The 17,671-nt window shown below is 46.4% G+C and overlaps 1 protein-coding gene and 1 long non-coding RNA gene across 3 annotated transcripts in view; both read left to right on the forward strand.

Annotated features, from left to right (window-relative positions):
• Nucleotides 1-8,048: 8,048 nt before the first annotated feature.
• TBC1D8 (TBC1 domain family member 8) overlaps nucleotides 8,049-17,671 on the forward strand; it is a 48,028-nt gene continuing 38,405 nt past the window's right edge. For both annotated transcript variants that reach the window (XM_056327765.1, XM_056327766.1), the window contains exon 1: nucleotides 8,049-8,221. In XM_056327765.1, the coding sequence (XP_056183740.1) occupies nucleotides 8,095-8,221 (127 nt within the window). In that variant the 5' untranslated portion in view covers nucleotides 8,049-8,094. The remainder of the gene's footprint in view (nucleotides 8,222-17,671) is intronic.
• Nucleotides 8,777-13,183, forward strand: LOC130144313 (uncharacterized). Its single transcript, XR_008820081.1, has 3 exons — nucleotides 8,777-9,208; nucleotides 10,372-10,582; nucleotides 10,769-13,183. It is a non-coding gene; the product is annotated as an uncharacterized LOC130144313 (long non-coding RNA).

The raw sequence follows: 17,671 nt of genomic DNA on the forward strand, positions 1-17,671 counted from the left end.
CTGGTCATAGGGTCCTTGTGTGCACAGGGTCATGAGAAATCCCACGCAACAGGAGTACAGCATCAGACCCTGCTGTATATAGGCAGGAGCGAGACCATAATAACTTTAAAGGAGATAATATAGCTTTATGTGTTTCTGTTCTGAAACGCTTGCGTGCCTTGAGTCATCTGTGACTGAGAAAAAGGCATGGCTATTTCCTGATTTCAGGAAGGTCTTACTGTCTACACAGACAGTATTCCAGAGGGTGGTTACTCAAAGGAAAAACAGAGCAAACACCTAAAGGAAATCTTTAAAACAACAAGAACCTCTGGCTCCAAGTGCAACAAGGCAAAATCGAAATTCAGCCAGCTTCCTGGGCCATACTTTTAGCTAAGGCAGGTTGTTCCCAGGTTCAGCAGAAGACAGCTATGGTAGAAATACCACTGCCCATCTTCATACAGAAATGAAATGGGGCACTATAATCAATGCTGGCACACTTTTGGAGGTGGTTTTGGTTTTGTTTTTTGGTTGGTTTTTTTTTTTTATTCCCAGAATCAACTAACTTTTGCTGAACTCCTGAAGAATTTTTGATCTTGGGAGATGAATTAGTATGAGGATTTTGACTCAGGAAACAGTCCTGGAGGAAGTTGCTTCTAACACTGGCCACTCCACTTCGGGCTTCCTTTGAGACTGCCTAGCACGAGCGAATGCCAGCACTTACGCTTTCAGTAGCGTGTTAGTGCAGTAATACCTTTTTCCTATCAAGGTCATTTGCTTTCACTGCTGGAACACCACTGCTCTACACAAAACTGCAATTAGGAAACAGGCAGGTTACAACCTCCCTTTAGGAAATGTTATCCTCTCTGCTCCAGGCTTTTCACCTTGTCACAGGTTATGGAGCCATTGCACCTTTACTTCTGATTCTGCCACCTTTCTTCTTGGCACCACCAATTCGCTCTGTTGTTCAAGATCTCATATCACAAAGTTTAATTAATTACGTTCCAAAAAGCATCAAAACCATTGGCTGCTTGCTTTGCTGTCCTTAAAGAGTGTCAATGCATTTCAGGAGGCCAGGTCTTCCATTCCCACTACATTATAATGACTATGCCATGCCAAAACTAAATGGTATTCTTGGAATGCAGGTTCTTATACAGGGCTAGGCGTTCCTTTCCTGTTGTACCAGGATAATTTTAGATTTCAGTGTCAAACTGGGTAATATATAAAAGTCCTGAGAGGATGAGATCTATCCATAGCTATGTCTTTGGGAATGAAAATGCCTCTGAGGTGCGGGGTCAGGCCCTTGGAGGATGGTCAAGGAGGGTACCCTGGGCAGTAATATGGGAAGTGCCTTCCTCTTTCCATCCTACCTGAAGTCATCAACAGCATCTCTCGGCTTCCCAGGGTCATTACCAATAGAGTTGGGCAAGCTGTGATGAAGAGAGGTCTTCTGCACCTACGGAAGATGAAGAGGAAAGCGGGCATGACTGAACTCCGGCAGAGTGCAGAAGCATTATTAAGCACTGGTGTGGGGGAATATCAAGTGATTGGCAGGGCGAGCCCAGGTCACACTCCTCTGCTGTCCATTGCTGAAACAGTGACCGTGAAGCCCCTGCCTGGGTTTCCCCTCCATCGCCTGCGTGTTCTGCAGGGATTTGCTGCATGTCAGTATAGGCCTCCAGGACCATTTTTTCCTCCAGTGTTTTGGAGAGCTGGAAGTTGACTGAGCCAAGAAAAAAGTTGGAGAATTACTGCCTTAAACCACATGCATGTATTATTTTAATTACATGTCCTGAGAGGGGCTGTCTTAGGAAGTGTTGTCAAACACTTTGAAATGTGATAGCCCCTCCAGTGTCACAGTAACTGTGTGGTTCCCAGAAAAGGTTTGGCAGTCCTAAATTGCAGAAGTGGGTTTTGCAACTGAAAGCCAGGGAGTGATGCTGGAAGTAAAACAAGAAGTGGAATCAGCAGCCCAAACATTTCGGACGTTGCTGTCCTAAATAGTTCATCAAAAGACCTGGTACTTGAATGAGTTCAACCAGTTGAAATACAAAAGTGCACATTATAATGTTGTTGACAGGGAAAAAGCTGTGAAATACTATTGCATAAAACTGTGAATCAAAACCTCTGATGTGTTTTTACAGTGTTGCCTGTAGCTTAATTGCACTTGCTCCTGATAGTGTATTATACCTTCTTATATCTTCATTATTACGCAGGCATTAATTTAATCAGAGATAGTAAATGAATCCTCTGGAATTAATTACAAGTTGTAACAGTTTTGTTACTTTACTAGAGCAGGTGGGAAGACAAAAACATGTGGACCTATAATCATTAACTGACTTTTGCAATCGAGTCATTACAGGAGAAAGATGGTGAAGACTGATTTACTTAGAAGTGTAGCTGAGAATGTTCAGGCCTTTCCACAGCAGTTCTCAGTGTGGAAGACCTTGACTACTTTTGCCATCTCCTGGATACTTTCAAACCCAAATCTATCGTTTGTTTGTATGTATTGAAAAGATCTAAGAATTGCTTTAGCAGATTCCCAGGATCTGATACGTCTGATGGGAGGGGTCTTTGCAGTGCGGTTTCAATGGAGGCATGCTGCCAGCAGTTGGGAGCTGCGTGTGAATTACCGTGATTTCCCTTTGGGCCCTCTCATTTCTGCCAAATTTGAAGTGGATTTTCTGCAAGTGAGAAGCAAACATGGCCCCTTTCCAACGGGACAATGTCTGAGAGGGTGTCTGATGTGAGAAACCTTGCAGAGGAGCCTTTCAAAGCACCTTACAAAATCCCCTCTTGTAGGTGATTTCTTGTAGTGAGGAAAGTCATTATTAGCCGATCACAGGAGGCACAGGGCATCTTGCTGGGTTGCCTAATCTTTCTGATCACAGAGTTACATTAGAAAGTGACTCCATCTTATATAAAAGGATTCATCTTACACTATTTCTAAAATGCCTCTAATCCCTCACTACACTATCCAGCACAGTAAAAAAACTTCCTGGTCAGCAGGATTTGCTTAGTATTTAATCTAACCTTTCCTATTTGAAAAAAAAATAAATCTCCCTCTTACTGCTTTTATTGAATTGCTTTTTAAATGCTACAAATACATCATCATCTTTGTATTTAACACACCGATACTTGTAAGCAGCTATTTTGTGCACCACTTCAGTTGTCACTTTCAGCTGAGGCCCGTCCAATCTGAGCTCAAAAGCCAGTTTTAAACCCTTAATAATTTCTGTTTTCTTTTCTCAAACTGTCTCAGCTAGATCTACATCATTTAAGCACTGAAGTACTCTGAATGTAATATGATGTATCAGGAATGGTCCCTTCAGGCTTCTGTAGAGGAAGACTGCTATCTACCTGGTCTGTGATGGGGATTTGTCTCCACAATGTGGGAAATACAATCCTATGTTACATGGAAAGCTTGGCAGACTTAGCAGTGGGGGATTTTGGAACTTGAGGGTCCTTTCAAGGGTGACTCTGTGCCCGGAGCAGCATGCTGAGGGCTTAAGGCTGCTGCTAGGTGCTGAACAACTGTGTCACCACATCTGCTCCTTAGTTCAGTGTAGGTGGGAGATAAGGTCTTTTCAAAATCCAGCCACATATCAATATGGAGAACCTGAAGACTCGTGGCTTCAGTTCCTCAGGAAAATTGCTTTCCTGATGTCTGAGTGCTCAATGGTTTTCAGGCAGAGGGCTGCAGACCTCCACATTAACGGGTGGCCTCAAGGGGACACGCCACTAAGAAAGCAATGTATTGATGCCTGCTGACAACTGGTCTACAGGAGGCTAAAGCTGTAGTGGAAAACTTTGGGGGGGTGCCGAAAACAAAGGCTTGAAAACAGCAGCTGTTGATTAATCTCTGTAAAGCTTTTTTTGGTTCCCTGGGATAAGTATATTTTAGTTATTCTTCCCTAGATGTATTAGCCAGCAGTTTGAATTTCCAGTGCTGTATTGGCTAATGTGTATTATTTCCCTAGCACCCTACACGTTTTTTCTCTGCATTTAGTGCTGCTTCTAGTGTGTCCAAACTCAGGATCATCTGGGAGTTTCATCAACTGTGTCTTCAGAAATTAGTTAGCTCACTGATTAGGGCTTTTTCAGACACTAATAAAGACAGAAGGTAAAGACTCGTAACTGGAAACATGGAGATGATTGGACTGTGCACCTGCTTCTGCTAGACAAATTCCAGGTATTTTTTTGCTGTAAGTATAAATGAATTGAGCCTAAATCTTTAGGTTGTCATTTAATGATAAATGCAAATTAATCTCCCTACTGTTTGCTGCCTGAAGGATCAGCCTGTTTCTTTCCCCCAGCCCAGGATGTGTGTTTTCACCCTAGTTTTCCTACAATCACAACATGACTAAAGACCTAACCTATCCAAAACACTTAAGTAAATAAAAGTTAGTTTTCGACTGGTTCAGTTAATGAAATTCACTACAGGAGTTCTGGTGGGAGGTGGGGGGAGCATGGACAACCTGTTTTGGTGGCAGCACATACATCTATCAGCTTCAGCTATACAACTGCAAGCCTCAAAGTCTATCCTAGAGCATTACACACTCTCCTAAGTATGTTCGAGCGTCCCCAGCTCTGCTGCGATGTAGGCTCAGAGGGTTTGGTACCCTCTGCAGAGGGCCAGGCAGGCAGGAGGCCCAGACGACCATGTCTGCCTGTTTCCTGGCCATGGAGGCATCATTCCTTTGATGCACGTGAGGAATCCGTCTTCCTGAGCATCTCAGTGACATCCAGAATAAAAATTATATATGTTTCATGGATGAAAATGATGAATCCGTGTGAAGTCAAAGGGCATGCCTAGGGCTGGGAAGGCAGTCAGTGACAAGGGGAAGAAAGGAAAGCACGTTTTTCTCTGTGACTGTCCCCTGCACCCTGTGCAGTCTGTACTCCATCTCATGGCTGCTCAGGATCTCTGAAGTTTATTCCAGGTATGACTGATATTGTGCTCTAACGCAGTCCGAATGGCAGACTCCTGCCTTGTGCTATTTGGTACTGAAATCTAGGAAAGGGACCCAGCATCATAAATAATCCAAACACAGTCATCTCAGAGCTCATGTTAAGGGCGGCATCAGGCCAGAGACCTCATTTTCTTTCAGTTCTTTCCTTTCAAATATATCTTCATTTTTTTCTAAAGCTATTTTTCTGCCGCCTACTAACCTTAAATACCTTCAATCAACTGAGTAAGATAGTCCTAGCTTTTCTAGACTGTGTCAGAGAACATATAAAAAAGGTGTATAACTTCTCACAGCACCCTGGTTTTTGTCTAATAATCTACTAGATTCCTGTGCTCCCTGGTTTTATTTGTCTCTCTAGACACCAGCATTATAAAACTATTGCCTCACAGGAGATTTCATAAGATACTCAGATCATCCAAATCCTGTTCAAATACCAGCTGTGGAAACAGCCAGTATATCGCTGCAGGACTTTCTCCATGAACATAAACCTTCTGTTAGCTGTTGCCAAAGACTTTAGTTAGCAGGTAGAGGCTGCACCATTTGGTGATGAGACATATATATCTGGGGTGTTCTTTCCTTGATGGTTTTCAGTTAAATAATACAATAAGCATGTTCAACTTCCACCTGCAAGCCTTTTTGACCTGGAGGCTATCAGTGCCTGTTTCGGTGCCGAAGTGGCTGTGTTACTGCTTCTTTATGCCTGTGGCTGCCTGCCTGTCCATCTGTCCCAGGTTAGGAATGGGGCAGAAGAGCCAGGAAAGGGTGTGTGCTAATGGCCCTCAGCCATGCTGCTGCCAGGCCAGGGACTGTTTGAAATGCCTGCCTGGCAGGGATGCGGTACACACTGAACGGCTTCGTGCTTGAGGGAGCTCCGGCAGGTTCATGTGTTCTGCGGACTTCTATGGGAGAGGACATCCTCAGTGGGTAGGACTGAGGGTAGTCGTGTCCTAAAACTCAGCGGCATTTTGGCAGCGAGTGTCTCTCCTCAGATCTCAGGGAACGTTGAGAAGTATGCTCCTACTTTCAGTAGATGCATTTATTACAATATATATTACAAAGTGCTTTGTTTTACCCTGTCATCCTGGATCAGTTTCCCTCATCTTACGAATCCCTCTTTTCCCCCTCTGAAGTTGTCTCTCACAGGTTCTTTGTCAATAACCTTCCACTAGTTCCATGTGTTGCAAGAGCTTCTTATTTAAAAAGCACGAATGATCCCATTTTGCTTGAATAATCATTGGGCCAACTTGGATGTGGTTCCAAAGCCCATGACTCTGAAGGAGTACTGTTGGTGGGGTTCAACCAGAAGCATGCCTCAAGATCTAATTAACAGAGGCAGGTAACAGAGGCAGGATCTGTGACACCGGATCCTGAAACCAGCTGCTTTACTCTTTTGCTAACTCTCAAACTCAAAAGCACCTTAAAGGTCAGCAATCTGCTTGGCCCTCTTCTAACGTCTCAAATCAGCTTGCCCAAAACCCAACGTTGAATGCAAAAACCACTCCAAAAACAATAGTGGAAAATAATACTTAAATGTCTGAAAAGGGAAGAAATATTTACCACCTCACTTCCCTGAACATTTAAACTTTCAAGACTTACATGTCCTCAGGATTGTTTTGGGGGCAGGGGAAACCTCTGAGCTATTCTTATCCTGAAAGAGCATTCTTACACTCTCATTCATTTTTAAATACATTGTTATGTGGATGCCCATCATCTTGTCCTTTTAATAGCTTTTCTTTTTATATATCAGACAAGTAGTATGCTCACAATGCTTGCTTGCTATTCTATGTATGGAAAGAAATCATTGCTTTACATTGAAATTGAAAGAACATGGATCACACAGCATTTACTGGATTGCAGCTGAGTACAGAATTTTGCCTGCTAAATGTTCCCACCAGCAGCTGGAAACCAGTCCGCATGGGCACCTTCCAATTCCCAGTTAATAATCACCTCTGGCTATGCCAAGTAGCGCAGTGCAGCATCAGTCCCTTTCAAAGAGCTGGGAAGTTCACAGCTCACGTTGTAGGTTGAGCTTGGTGAAGTGAAGCTCAGGTCTTTTTTTCCTAATAAAAATTCTCTACTTAGAGGGATCTTCGCCCAAATGACGAGTACGTGATTTAACCCGCAGTGACTGGGGTCTTTAATCCAAATGAAGAGTGCGTGAGGGTTAGCAGCCTGCTACTGCAGTGGTTATAAGAACTTACTTAATATTTGCTGTTAATCAGAAGCGGAACATGACTGAGAGAAAGTACACTGGTCATGTTTTAATGGCAATATGGGTTAATGACAGTGTGAAATACAGTGTCAGGATTACCAATGTACGTAACCATTTGTGCAGCTTCGCAAATGATCCTACCAACAGCTCAACCACCAGCAGCGCCTGCTTATTACTTAAATGAGAAAAAACCCCAACCCCGTAAAATTAAATTCTGACTTTTCGGTTGAGAGGTGAAGTTTCAGGCACTGGCATTCAAACATCAAAGTCAGTATCTGCGGGCTCAGCTTTCGGCTGTGGTCTAGAGGGGAACGGGGGAGCCGAGCTGCCCGCGGCCGGGCCAGGGCACCCTTGTCCCTGCGGCTGCCCCGACGGCTCCCCGCGGCGGGGGCTCAGGACGGACCCACGGACCCGGTGCTGGGCGGGCCCCTCCGGGGCAGGTGTGCACACACCGAGCCGAGTGTGTTGGCACAGGCTGGGCAGACCTGGGGCCCGACCCTGGCCGCCCGCCGGCGGTGCCTTCCCCGTGCGCAGCGGGTGCCGCGCTGCCGCACGCCAGGCTGCGCTGGGGGGCGCCGGGGGAGCCCCGATGTGCTGCGTGTCGGGCCCGCGGTTCCCCGGGACCCCCGAGGGGGAGAACTGGGACCGTCCTTCCCGCTCTCCTTCCCCCCGGCCAGAGGCCGCCCCCCGCCCGTAGCTGCCCGGCGGCGCGGGGCGGCTCGGATGCCGCACAAAGCCCCCGGCTCGGCGGGGAGGGCGGCCCGCACCCGGGCTCCGCCTCCGGCTCCTCCCCGGCGGTCGGGCCCGCGCCGAGGGAGCCGGAGCCGCGCAGCCCGCGGGGGGCGATGTGACCCGGGGTGCGGCGCGGCGGGGGACGGCCTCGGGGGGAGAGGGCGAGGAGGGGAGAGAGAGGGAGAGACTCCGAGCCGGGGAAAGATGTGGCTGAAGCCTGAGGAGGTGCTGCTGAAAAACGCCTTCAAGCTGTGGGTCACGCAGAAGAGCAGCGGCTACTTCATCCTGCAGCGGCGTCGGGGCCACGGAGACGGCGGCGGCCGCTTCACGGGTACCCGGTGGCGCGGGGGGCTCGGCGGGGCGCCGGGCGGGCCGGGCGGCGGGTCCCCCCCGCCTCCGCGCTGCCCTGCGGGAACTTGGCCGCGCCGGGGGGACCCGCCGGCGGGGCGGGCTGCGGGAGGCGGGAGCGGCCTCTTTGTTCGGCCCGCGGCGGGGCCCCTCGCCGGGCCGGCTCGGCTCGGCACGGCTCGGCACGGCTCGGCTCGGGGGATAGCGCGGAGCGGAGCGGGCGGGCGCGGGGCGCCGCCGGCCCGGGGCATCGCGGCTCCCCCGCCGCGGGCGGTGCGGGGGCTGCTGCCGGCAGGGCCGTGGGGGCGGCCCCGGCGCCCCCCGAGTTGCCTGGGGACCCGCTGCGCGCTGCTGCAGCCTCGAGCACCGCTAAAGCCACTTTTGTTTTTATTTCCCTTCGCTTCCCTCCCGGTGGCTTTCGGCAACGTGACTAACGGCAGGCTGGCAGCCCGCGAGCCGCGGTGCGGAGGTGCCGGGGCTGGGCGGCGGTGGGGGGTGGGTGGGTGCTGGCGGGCGGGGGGGGAGGGGAGGTGCCGGGGGGCTGCTGGCGGCGCCCCGGCCGCGCTGTGTCCCCTCCCCGACCGCCGCCACCCGCGCACCGTGGCAGTTATGTAAGTACGTATAGGACTTCTGGCAGATACATACGTTACGGGGTGTGCGGGGGGTGCCAATTCAGTGCTGTGGATGAGTGGATTCTGACTTATTCTTGCATTAATGATACTACGGCTGATGTGGCTGTATGGAAGGCACGTTGATTCTATGTGGCGCTCCAGGTGCCCGTAGTGAAGGAGGTATACATATGAAGAAGAAGGATCCTGCTGTACCCTCGCGACAGTATAGATCTGCGGGTAACCCCCCCGAGGACGCTGCGTTAAGCTGTGCTCGTGTTGTAGAGTAACCGAGCAAGAAATTTTGGCCAAACTTTTGATTCAAAGGCATCAGCAACAGGATTCAAACAAACGATACTTCGGTAAAATAATAACAGCTTAAGTGTATTCCATGTTAAAAAGCAGATGAGGCTGTCTTGTACCTTGTAAGAATCAGAATTTTTAGTGGTGTCTTATATATGTGGAAGGATGGTCAGGCATTTTCAAAGTCTGTTTTCTACACAAAGAGTTATGTTACCATGTTTGACATTTATTTTATTAAAACCTTGTGCTTGTGAAGCATTGACCCTTGCCACTCGATAATGCTGCTTTCTGCATTTATTATTTTTTTTTAAAATCAGAGCTTATCCTAGCTGCGGAGTCATAAAGAGTACAAAACTGAACAGTGGCTTGGTAGATCCCATGTTATCAGTGTATTACTAATGAGATGCTAGCCCTGGTAAGGTTAATGGAAGTTTTGCCAGCAAGTTAAATAAATGTTTGCCTTCATATTTTCCCCTGCCCTCCATGTGGAAGTCATAGGCCACTCTTTTGTGATTGTAAGGATGATGTGGATTAATTTTCAAGAGTTAAAAATAGCTGTTTACAGCTGCTTGATTTAGGTCCAGGACAATCATGAGGTTGAGATCCACAAATGTTAACTACTTGTGCCTGAGCTTTCCACAGCAGAGATTTGCCAGCTTATACCAAACAAACTGCTTTTCTCTCTGGTTAAGTTTCAGGTGAATCATTTTGCTGAATCTACAGTACATGGGCTTGCATAAATCTCTTTTGGCCGATAAAGGAAAGCTGCTCCTGTCTCAGGCAACACTGGAACTGTAAATTCTGGCAGTCCCTTAAACCATTTGGAAATGTTTGTATTTAAAAAGGCTTAGAAATTAGAGCCCTAGAACGAAAAATCAAGTGTGGGGGAGCATTAAGCATAGCTGGAGTTAGGCGGCTTAATTTTTTTTCACAGTTTTTACTTGGGATGAGCGAAATGGAGACCTGTACTAAGAAACAGTTGGGCTTTGCTGATGACTGCTTTCAGTGCAAAGTGTACCTCCCGATTCTTGCTTTACGTGACTATAGAGTCTCTTTATTAGTACCTGCCTTTTCCAAACTGACGGATACAAATGGCATTTAAGCACTACCATATTTCAGAGTGTCATCTACGGAGCTGTAAGTTAGAAGATTCTGTTTGTTTTACTGGGGAAGCAAAGCTTAAGCAACAACAATTTCCATATCTGTTTTCTTTTCGCTTTAGTAACTTGAGCGCTGGCCAGTTGCAGTTAAGTTTGGTGGAAAGGTAGAAGTTTCAAAGATGTGAAGATCCTGTACGTGAAAGCAGGTGCCGTGGTGAAAGGGAATGTCACGGCTCCTCCGGTGAGGAGGAGGAGGCTGTGTATCCTCAGGCTGTGTTAGACCCATGTAGGATCAACAGAACCTTCTTCCCCTTGCCAGAGAGACTTGATTTTGTAAGTAAAGAGTGTAGATGGGGCAGTGGACCACACGTGATGTAATTTGCTTTAAATGGGGTCAAAGGGTGTGATGCCTGAGCTGCCCTTGTGCGTGCGACTGCAACATGGTATTTGCACTGAACCTGTGTGAGGACATCTGCTTTACGGCCCTATTCTCATATTTGCATGTCTTTTTTCTTGTAGGACACTTCTCTCTACTACCAGGGCATTTTATCCATTACAGGAAAGTGAGTTAGCACAGCTGGAGGGTATATTTTATGCGGATTTAATTCCTGAAAGGATGGACTAGAGAAGATCTCTCACACAAAAGTGCTTTTCTTCCGTGTCTACGTTTCTTTGAGTACTGTGTTTCAGTCAGACTCTGAGCAGATGTTTGTAAGAGAGAGACTAGATTTACTACTGTTATTTAATTTGCATCCTAGGGCGGTTACTGAATGCACACTGGGCTTGCAAGCAGCGGTACAAAAAATGATGGAGGCTGTGTTTAACTCTTCATTACCTGAGCAGTGTCATTCTGCTTCCTGAGGGATATGCTTTTCAAATAAATGTTTTAACTTGGCACTTTACCTGGATCTCTACTTGAGAGCTCTGTTGGATCAGAGGCTTAGGAAGGAAATTGTTTTAAAAATACTTTACAGAAATTGAATTATATTTTTTTAACTAGTAACTAATTTTAAGTTACAGTGTCTTAAAAATTATTTAGCTTAGCAATTTCTGTAAGTTCTGTTGTTTTTTTTTTTTGGTTGGTTTTTTTTCCTAATTGGAGACCTTTTTGGCTGTCCCTACAAAAAGGCCTGTGATCCTTGGTTCTGAGATTATATGTTAATGATAAGTTTGAGATGCCATCAGTAGTCAAAAATACTGACAAATCCTTTATGGTAGAATACTGTAAGGTGGTTTAGCCTGTAAGTGAATCGCTGCTTTCATTTTTATTAGGGAGTGTTGAGAGCTTCATTCCCCTTCCTGTTTGGTTAGATTACTTTTGTGCATTTTGACAGCAAACCTGCTTGTTCTAGGTGGTGTTGGGAATGATTTTGTCACGAGCACTGGGCTGAGAGTAGTTCTTCACTCTTCCCAAGCGGCTAGCTTTGCAGTTGCTGTTTACACAGTACTTCACATTGCGCACTCTTAGTGTATAAAAACCTACTTAGGATTCTTTTAAATACTTGTGAATTTTCCCTTTTATAAATAAGGTTAAATAAAACTTTAAAATGAACTCTTGTTTCAAGCAGCTTTTTGTCTTTACTTTTTGAGATACTACTTTTAACTTCTTGCTTGAAGTAGAACAATAAAACATTGTGTTTTGTGCCTATTTACCCTGTGTTTTTTAATGTAGTTATGATATTTCCCGTTACTGTTCTTCCAGCCTCTGTTTTCAGCTCAGGGCACTTTCCAAGCTGGATGTAGTCTTGTATCATTTGCAACTCGCAGAGGATGAAAATTTTGAGAAGAAATTATTTTTTCCTTCGGCTCATATAAACCTTTACCATTCACAACTTCAAATATATGATAATACACTGGCAAAAAGAAGTATCTTCTGTATATGAATCTGAACCTTACTATTTCTCTAGTAAAAATAAATGTGATAGGCATGATAAATACACTTCTTTGAGCTATATGCCAGTGATTGAAGTAAACTTCCATCTTAGGATTTTATTTTTTCTTTTAAATTAAATTCTTGCAGGGCGCTAACTTTTGAACTGACCTACAGAGCACCTCTTGGTTGTGAATGGAAATCTGACAGGTTAGATGATAAGAGCTCTCTTCCTTGTTTCCCCTTGCCTGGATTTTAATTTTTTAATTTTAGAAAAATGGCTGTTGATAACTCTACATCCTTTTTCTGGAAATTAAAACCCCAAAAGATCTTTTGCTGCTCTTGCATACTCTCCAGTCCAAACAGTACTGTAATTGTTGTGGCTTTTAGTAGCCCTGTGCATCTCCCAAGGTCTGGGTAAATAATTTTGTAATAGAGTCTATTTCAGAGAAAGGCAGCGAGGGGACCACAGAGGTGGAGGGTTCCCACAACTCAGGTGGGGAATCCATCTAGATTGCCTCTGTTCATTAAATTGTAGCAAGAGAGGGTCACAAATATGATGAAGATTTGGATTTCTAGTACGGATTGTGAATTAGTATTCCCATAAACTTTTTTACCTTTTGAAGGGGTGAAAGGTAAAATGAGTAGCATATTAATAGAATCATATTAAAAGATGTGGCCCAATGCAGTCTTCAAAACAACTTGCCTTTTCATCTTAAAATACATTCAAGTTACCAAAATAAGTAAGGCTCAATCTGAGCTCTAATTAAAAAAAAAAAAAAAAAAAAAGCTTTTTTTAAATTTTATTATAAATGCAGCAGGTTGAGGAGAGGAAGACGCCACAATAATGATGTTAATAAAAGATAGTGGTAATGCTCACTGCGTTTGTGGTGGTGTTTTCTTAAGGAAGAGCTCAGTCTGAAGCCTTGCACAAGGAGAGGGGGAAATCCAAATTCTTTACTGAAAGCTTGGACTCTTGTCAAAATTAATCTAGCCTTGCCCACAACTGGAATTCGGATCGGCAAGGTTTTTTTCCCTTTTATTTTTTTTTTTTCCTCCTTATGTTGCTGAAACATCTTTTAAGGAGAATGCATCCTTGTAAGCTCTTTCCCAGGAGGGTGGCTTCTCTGTTAGAGCATTCAGCTGGGAGGCATGAGCTGGAAGGAGGGATAGGATTGGGAAGGTCAGAATCCTACCTGCACCCCAGGTACCCCAGTTCCTGACCCCAGAGCCTTCGGAGGTGTGCATGCTGCTCTGGCTCCCTCTGCTTGCCTTCCTGGGGTGGGTGTCCTGCTCCTGAGGCAGGCGATGCTGGGAGGGGTAAGGTGAAAGGTAGGCGCTTGTGTTGAAACGTTAACTTTGGGTTAAATGCTAATATTGAAGGTGGGGATAGACCTGTGCATGGGGAGGGGGGGCTGGGTTGTATCCTCTTAGGGAATGACTACCAGCCTGTGCAACACTAATCCGGGGGAACAGCTATGGTGGGTTTTTATTTTCATGTTGTGGAGGCCACATGGCACAGAAAAAGGCAGCAGAATCACAGAGTGGTTTGGTTTGGTCTGGAAGGAACCTTCAAAGATCATCTAGTTGCAACCCCCCTGCCATGGGCAGGGACACCTTCCACCAGACCAGGTTTCCCAGAGCCCCATCCAGCCTGGCCTTGAACACCTCCAGGGACAGGGCATCACAGCTTCTCTGGGCAACCTGTTCCAGTCCTCACCATCCTCCTAGGAAAAAAATGTTTTGCTTATAAATTAATTGAGCGGGTCTGTGGTGGCAGAGTTTAAGTAATGCTAGGTTGGTCTCTTCAGTGTTATTTACAGCACCCACCAAAAATAAGAGACTTTGTTACGTTGCCCCAAGCAGTGCCTTGTGTCTGGGTAATTTACAGGACTGCAGCAGTGGCTGGCGTGTCCCACCTTCTTTTTTGTTTTCAGGTGGAAAAGAGTGTCAGGTATTTTCACTTGTAACGTGAGAATCTAAGCATTTGGCTCCATGGCCTTCAGGGCTATAAAAATAGGCTTGGCCTGACCTGGGCTTACGGCAGAGGACTGAGATAGGCAGCTGCGGGAGCTCTGCTGCAGCAGCATGCCTGCCTGGGGAAATGGCCTGTGGGGAGGTGGGAACGAGAAGAAATAATCTGTGCCCCACAGCTCTGGTGCCGTTTCCATCATCCTGGGAGAGCTGGTGCACAGTTTGGCTCACTTCTTTTTCCCTGGTGTGGTTTTTTCCCTCCCCATGCAGTGGTCTGATGCCAGAGCAAGATCTCAGCATCACACCCAGGGATATGGGAGTCACGGGGACCATGGGACACAGCTCTCCACAGTGGAAATGCCCAAACTCTCCTCATTTCTCATGTCCAGCCTCCCTGGAGTGCTGAGACTGAGGAATAACGATTAAACAATCTGTTTTAATTTGTTTCTGCATGCCAGATTAAAAAACACACCAACAAACCAACAGAAACCAATTTACCTAGTGGCAGTGTTTGATCTGGCAAAGCCAATGTTGGAAGTAGTTAAAGGGCTTGAATGTTGATATTTCCCTTGGAGCCTTAGGTCTTCAGGCTGGGATCTAATGTTGTCTGTGCTTATCTTCAAGTGTGGTGAACCATTATCGTTACAAAGGAAACACAGCCTTCCTACAGCCCTTGGAGGAGTCCTCCTTCATCCTTCTTCTTAGGTACTTGCCCAAATGAGCTCTGCAACTTTTTTTTTTTTGGCGGGGGAAGCCTAATAAGAAACACTCATGGGTGCTGTATTGCATCAAAACCTGTTTATATAATTTTGCAGAATTCAGCAAAGCCAGTGTGGCTGGTGTAAAGCCAAGACATTGAACTCGTGTCACTAGTGGTCCTGCATAATCAGTTATAATCACTGTTCTTATCCAGCAAAAAACGTGGGTTTTAGGGAGGCCTGAGTGAAGGTAACAACCTCTTAAACATCTTGAGTTTTGAACTTTTAGAGAAATAAATCAAGATGGTATGAAAGACCTAGAGATGTCCCCAGACATTTACTCTGGGGGCCACCACTGGCCAGCAGTAACTTGATGCCCAGTGCCATTGGCTGTATCACACCTTGGTGTGGCTCAGAAGCCTCCACCCACACCTTTAAATGCCTCGTGTCTGTGGGATGAGCGGTGCTCTCTGGCTGGGCTGTAAGAGGTGAGGGTGAAGGCAGCAGTGGTCTTCAGCGTGTCTCAGCTCCGAGTCTCGCCTTGGGCCAGCCATGGGGTTGTGTTCACCGGGTAGGGCTCCTATGTGGCAGGGTGGCTGAGGTCAGGTGGGAGACAGCTTCATTACCCTCCCATCCCTCTCTCAGCAAGGACATTGTTCCTAGGGAGAACTTCTGAGATACCTTGCAGAGCCAGGCGAGCACTCCCTGATATTTGGTGCCATCCCAGGAGTGCCCTTTTGTCAGGCCGAGTTTATCCTGATGGGTGTGAAAACCGCCTTTCTGCTCCAGCTGGAGCGCACGGATCGTGGGTGGCCGGGGAACGGGGACATCCACGTGTCCCTCCCTGTGGTCTGCCTGGTCGTGGGCTGTTGGCTCAGGCAGTTTGCTTGTCTCCTCTGGCGCGGCTAATTGCTGCCCACCATGGCTATTGTGAGACTCTCATTGTTTGCAAATCATTGCGAGATGGCGGGAACTGCGTGAAGAAGTGTAATTAGGATTCAGGGTATGGAATGCTTCTCTGCCTCAAAGAGCTGAAATTAATTCTACTTTACTGAAGCTGTTAGTTCAATCTTGCTGTCCTAAAAAGACCCCAACTTTATTTTTACGACCGTCTTGAATTGCTTGATTTGCTCTTTTCTCCCAATTCACATGCCTGAGCAGCTTAGAGTGCCTCTTGCAGCTATCAGTTCTTGCAAAACTGCATCCACTGGAAAGCAACCTGCACTGTTTGCTCCTTCTGCTGCCTAGCAAGAGCTTTCTCCTTTTGGGTGAAGTACTGGCTTTGGCAGACTGCTGCTTTGGCTTCCTGGGCTTGTTTTTCTTTCAGCCCCCAGCTTTCTAATGGCAGAGCAGAAGCAGTGAACAGCAGTGAGCTCCGGAGGATGAATTCAGAGCCATGCTTTACGTGGCTTTGTACTGGAGTGAGAGCCTGGCAGGATGCTGTCTGTAATCATAAATCCCTCAGTTTTGTGGTTGTGTCTTAGAAAAATAACCTAGTCTGATTGGGGGGGGGGAAGAAAGGGTATGAGTATTTAAAAAAAGGCTTTGGCATGATACAGGTGAGCGTAGCCACCATCTGCTCTTCTGCATGGCTCTGCAGAGTAGCCACTGAGCAGTCCCTGCGGTCCCCAGAGCCAGTGCAGTGCCACCACCTCCCTGACTTCGGCAGTGCCTGCGGCCACGAGCAGCCTCAGCTTTGGAGGAGCTGAGCATATTGGCAAACTGGTTTGGATTCAGGTACTGTGAGGGTCCTCTGCCCATTTTCCCAGAAGGGCTCAGTGTGGCAGGCATTCTTAAGGCAGGCCTTGCTGCACATCTGTCCAGCTGTGCTGGTCTCAGGTGCAATGGAAACCTCAGGTCTTTTTTTTCCTGAGTAGTCCAAGGAGATGTGGAAGGACAGTTCTCTCTTGGCTTCAAACTTGCGCAGTGGTCAGTTTGCTTGTACGGTGGCTAAGCTGGAGGCATAGGCTGGACTCTTTTCCTCTATGTGACCCCTTTGGTTTTGGGAGAGCGGTTTTGGGGGGGTTCAGGGCTGCGGCACATGGATGGGAGGAGGTGCCTCCGTGGGTGCATCTGGCCTGCTGCTCCCCGGGTGTTAAATCAGAATTTCTTACCAGCTAATTGCAGACACTGCATATGGTTGCTTCTTTGAACTACATTGACCTTCACTCCCTGCTTTGTAATGAATTTATGAGTTTGCATTAAACAAAAGATTCTGGCTGTGGTGACCTGATGTCTTATTTAAAAACAAAGTGAAACTAGAAGGGTAATGGGGCTCAGTATTGCGGTGCTGCAGGCGCTCTTGTCACTTAGCCTTTTAACTCTCCTTCCCCCACGCCAGTAGCTGCTTTGGCCTTTTTTCTTTCTGTTTTATTTTTGAGGATTTTATCAATTTATTGGTCCCAGACTCCTAAGTGATCAGTCCAAGTCCTTCTGCCTTGCAGCACGGCTTAGCTGCCAAAGTGACCATACTGTTTATGGGAAGGCATTGGAGTCGTTCTGAAAAAATTCCCTTTAAGGCCTTTAAGAGAGGATGGAGGTGAGCAGAAATTGTCTTGCTCTATGTAGAGGGGGTCTTAATTCATGTGATGGTGATCCAGGCATAATTGTTAGTGCTTCAGACTGTCTCTTGAGTATTATCCTAAAAGATGGAAGTAATAGATAGTTTTTCAGTTTCGGTTTTTAGTTTGAGTTCAGCTTTAATCAACTTCTGCCCAGTGTTTCAGAAGTTTAACAGAATTTTTGAAATACCACGTGGATAATTAAGACTGATCCGGGAAAGGAGCCTGCATTCTTTAGTTTGAAAGATAGGGTATGTTTAGTAGAAATTGGTGTTAGATTAACCTACTGTAAACATGTTCCTTTTTCTAGATTAGTTAT

The sequence above is a fragment of the Falco biarmicus genome, chromosome 2 (assembly GCF_023638135.1).
Source record: "Falco biarmicus isolate bFalBia1 chromosome 2, bFalBia1.pri, whole genome shotgun sequence".
Taxonomy (NCBI): domain Eukaryota; kingdom Metazoa; phylum Chordata; class Aves; order Falconiformes; family Falconidae; genus Falco; species Falco biarmicus.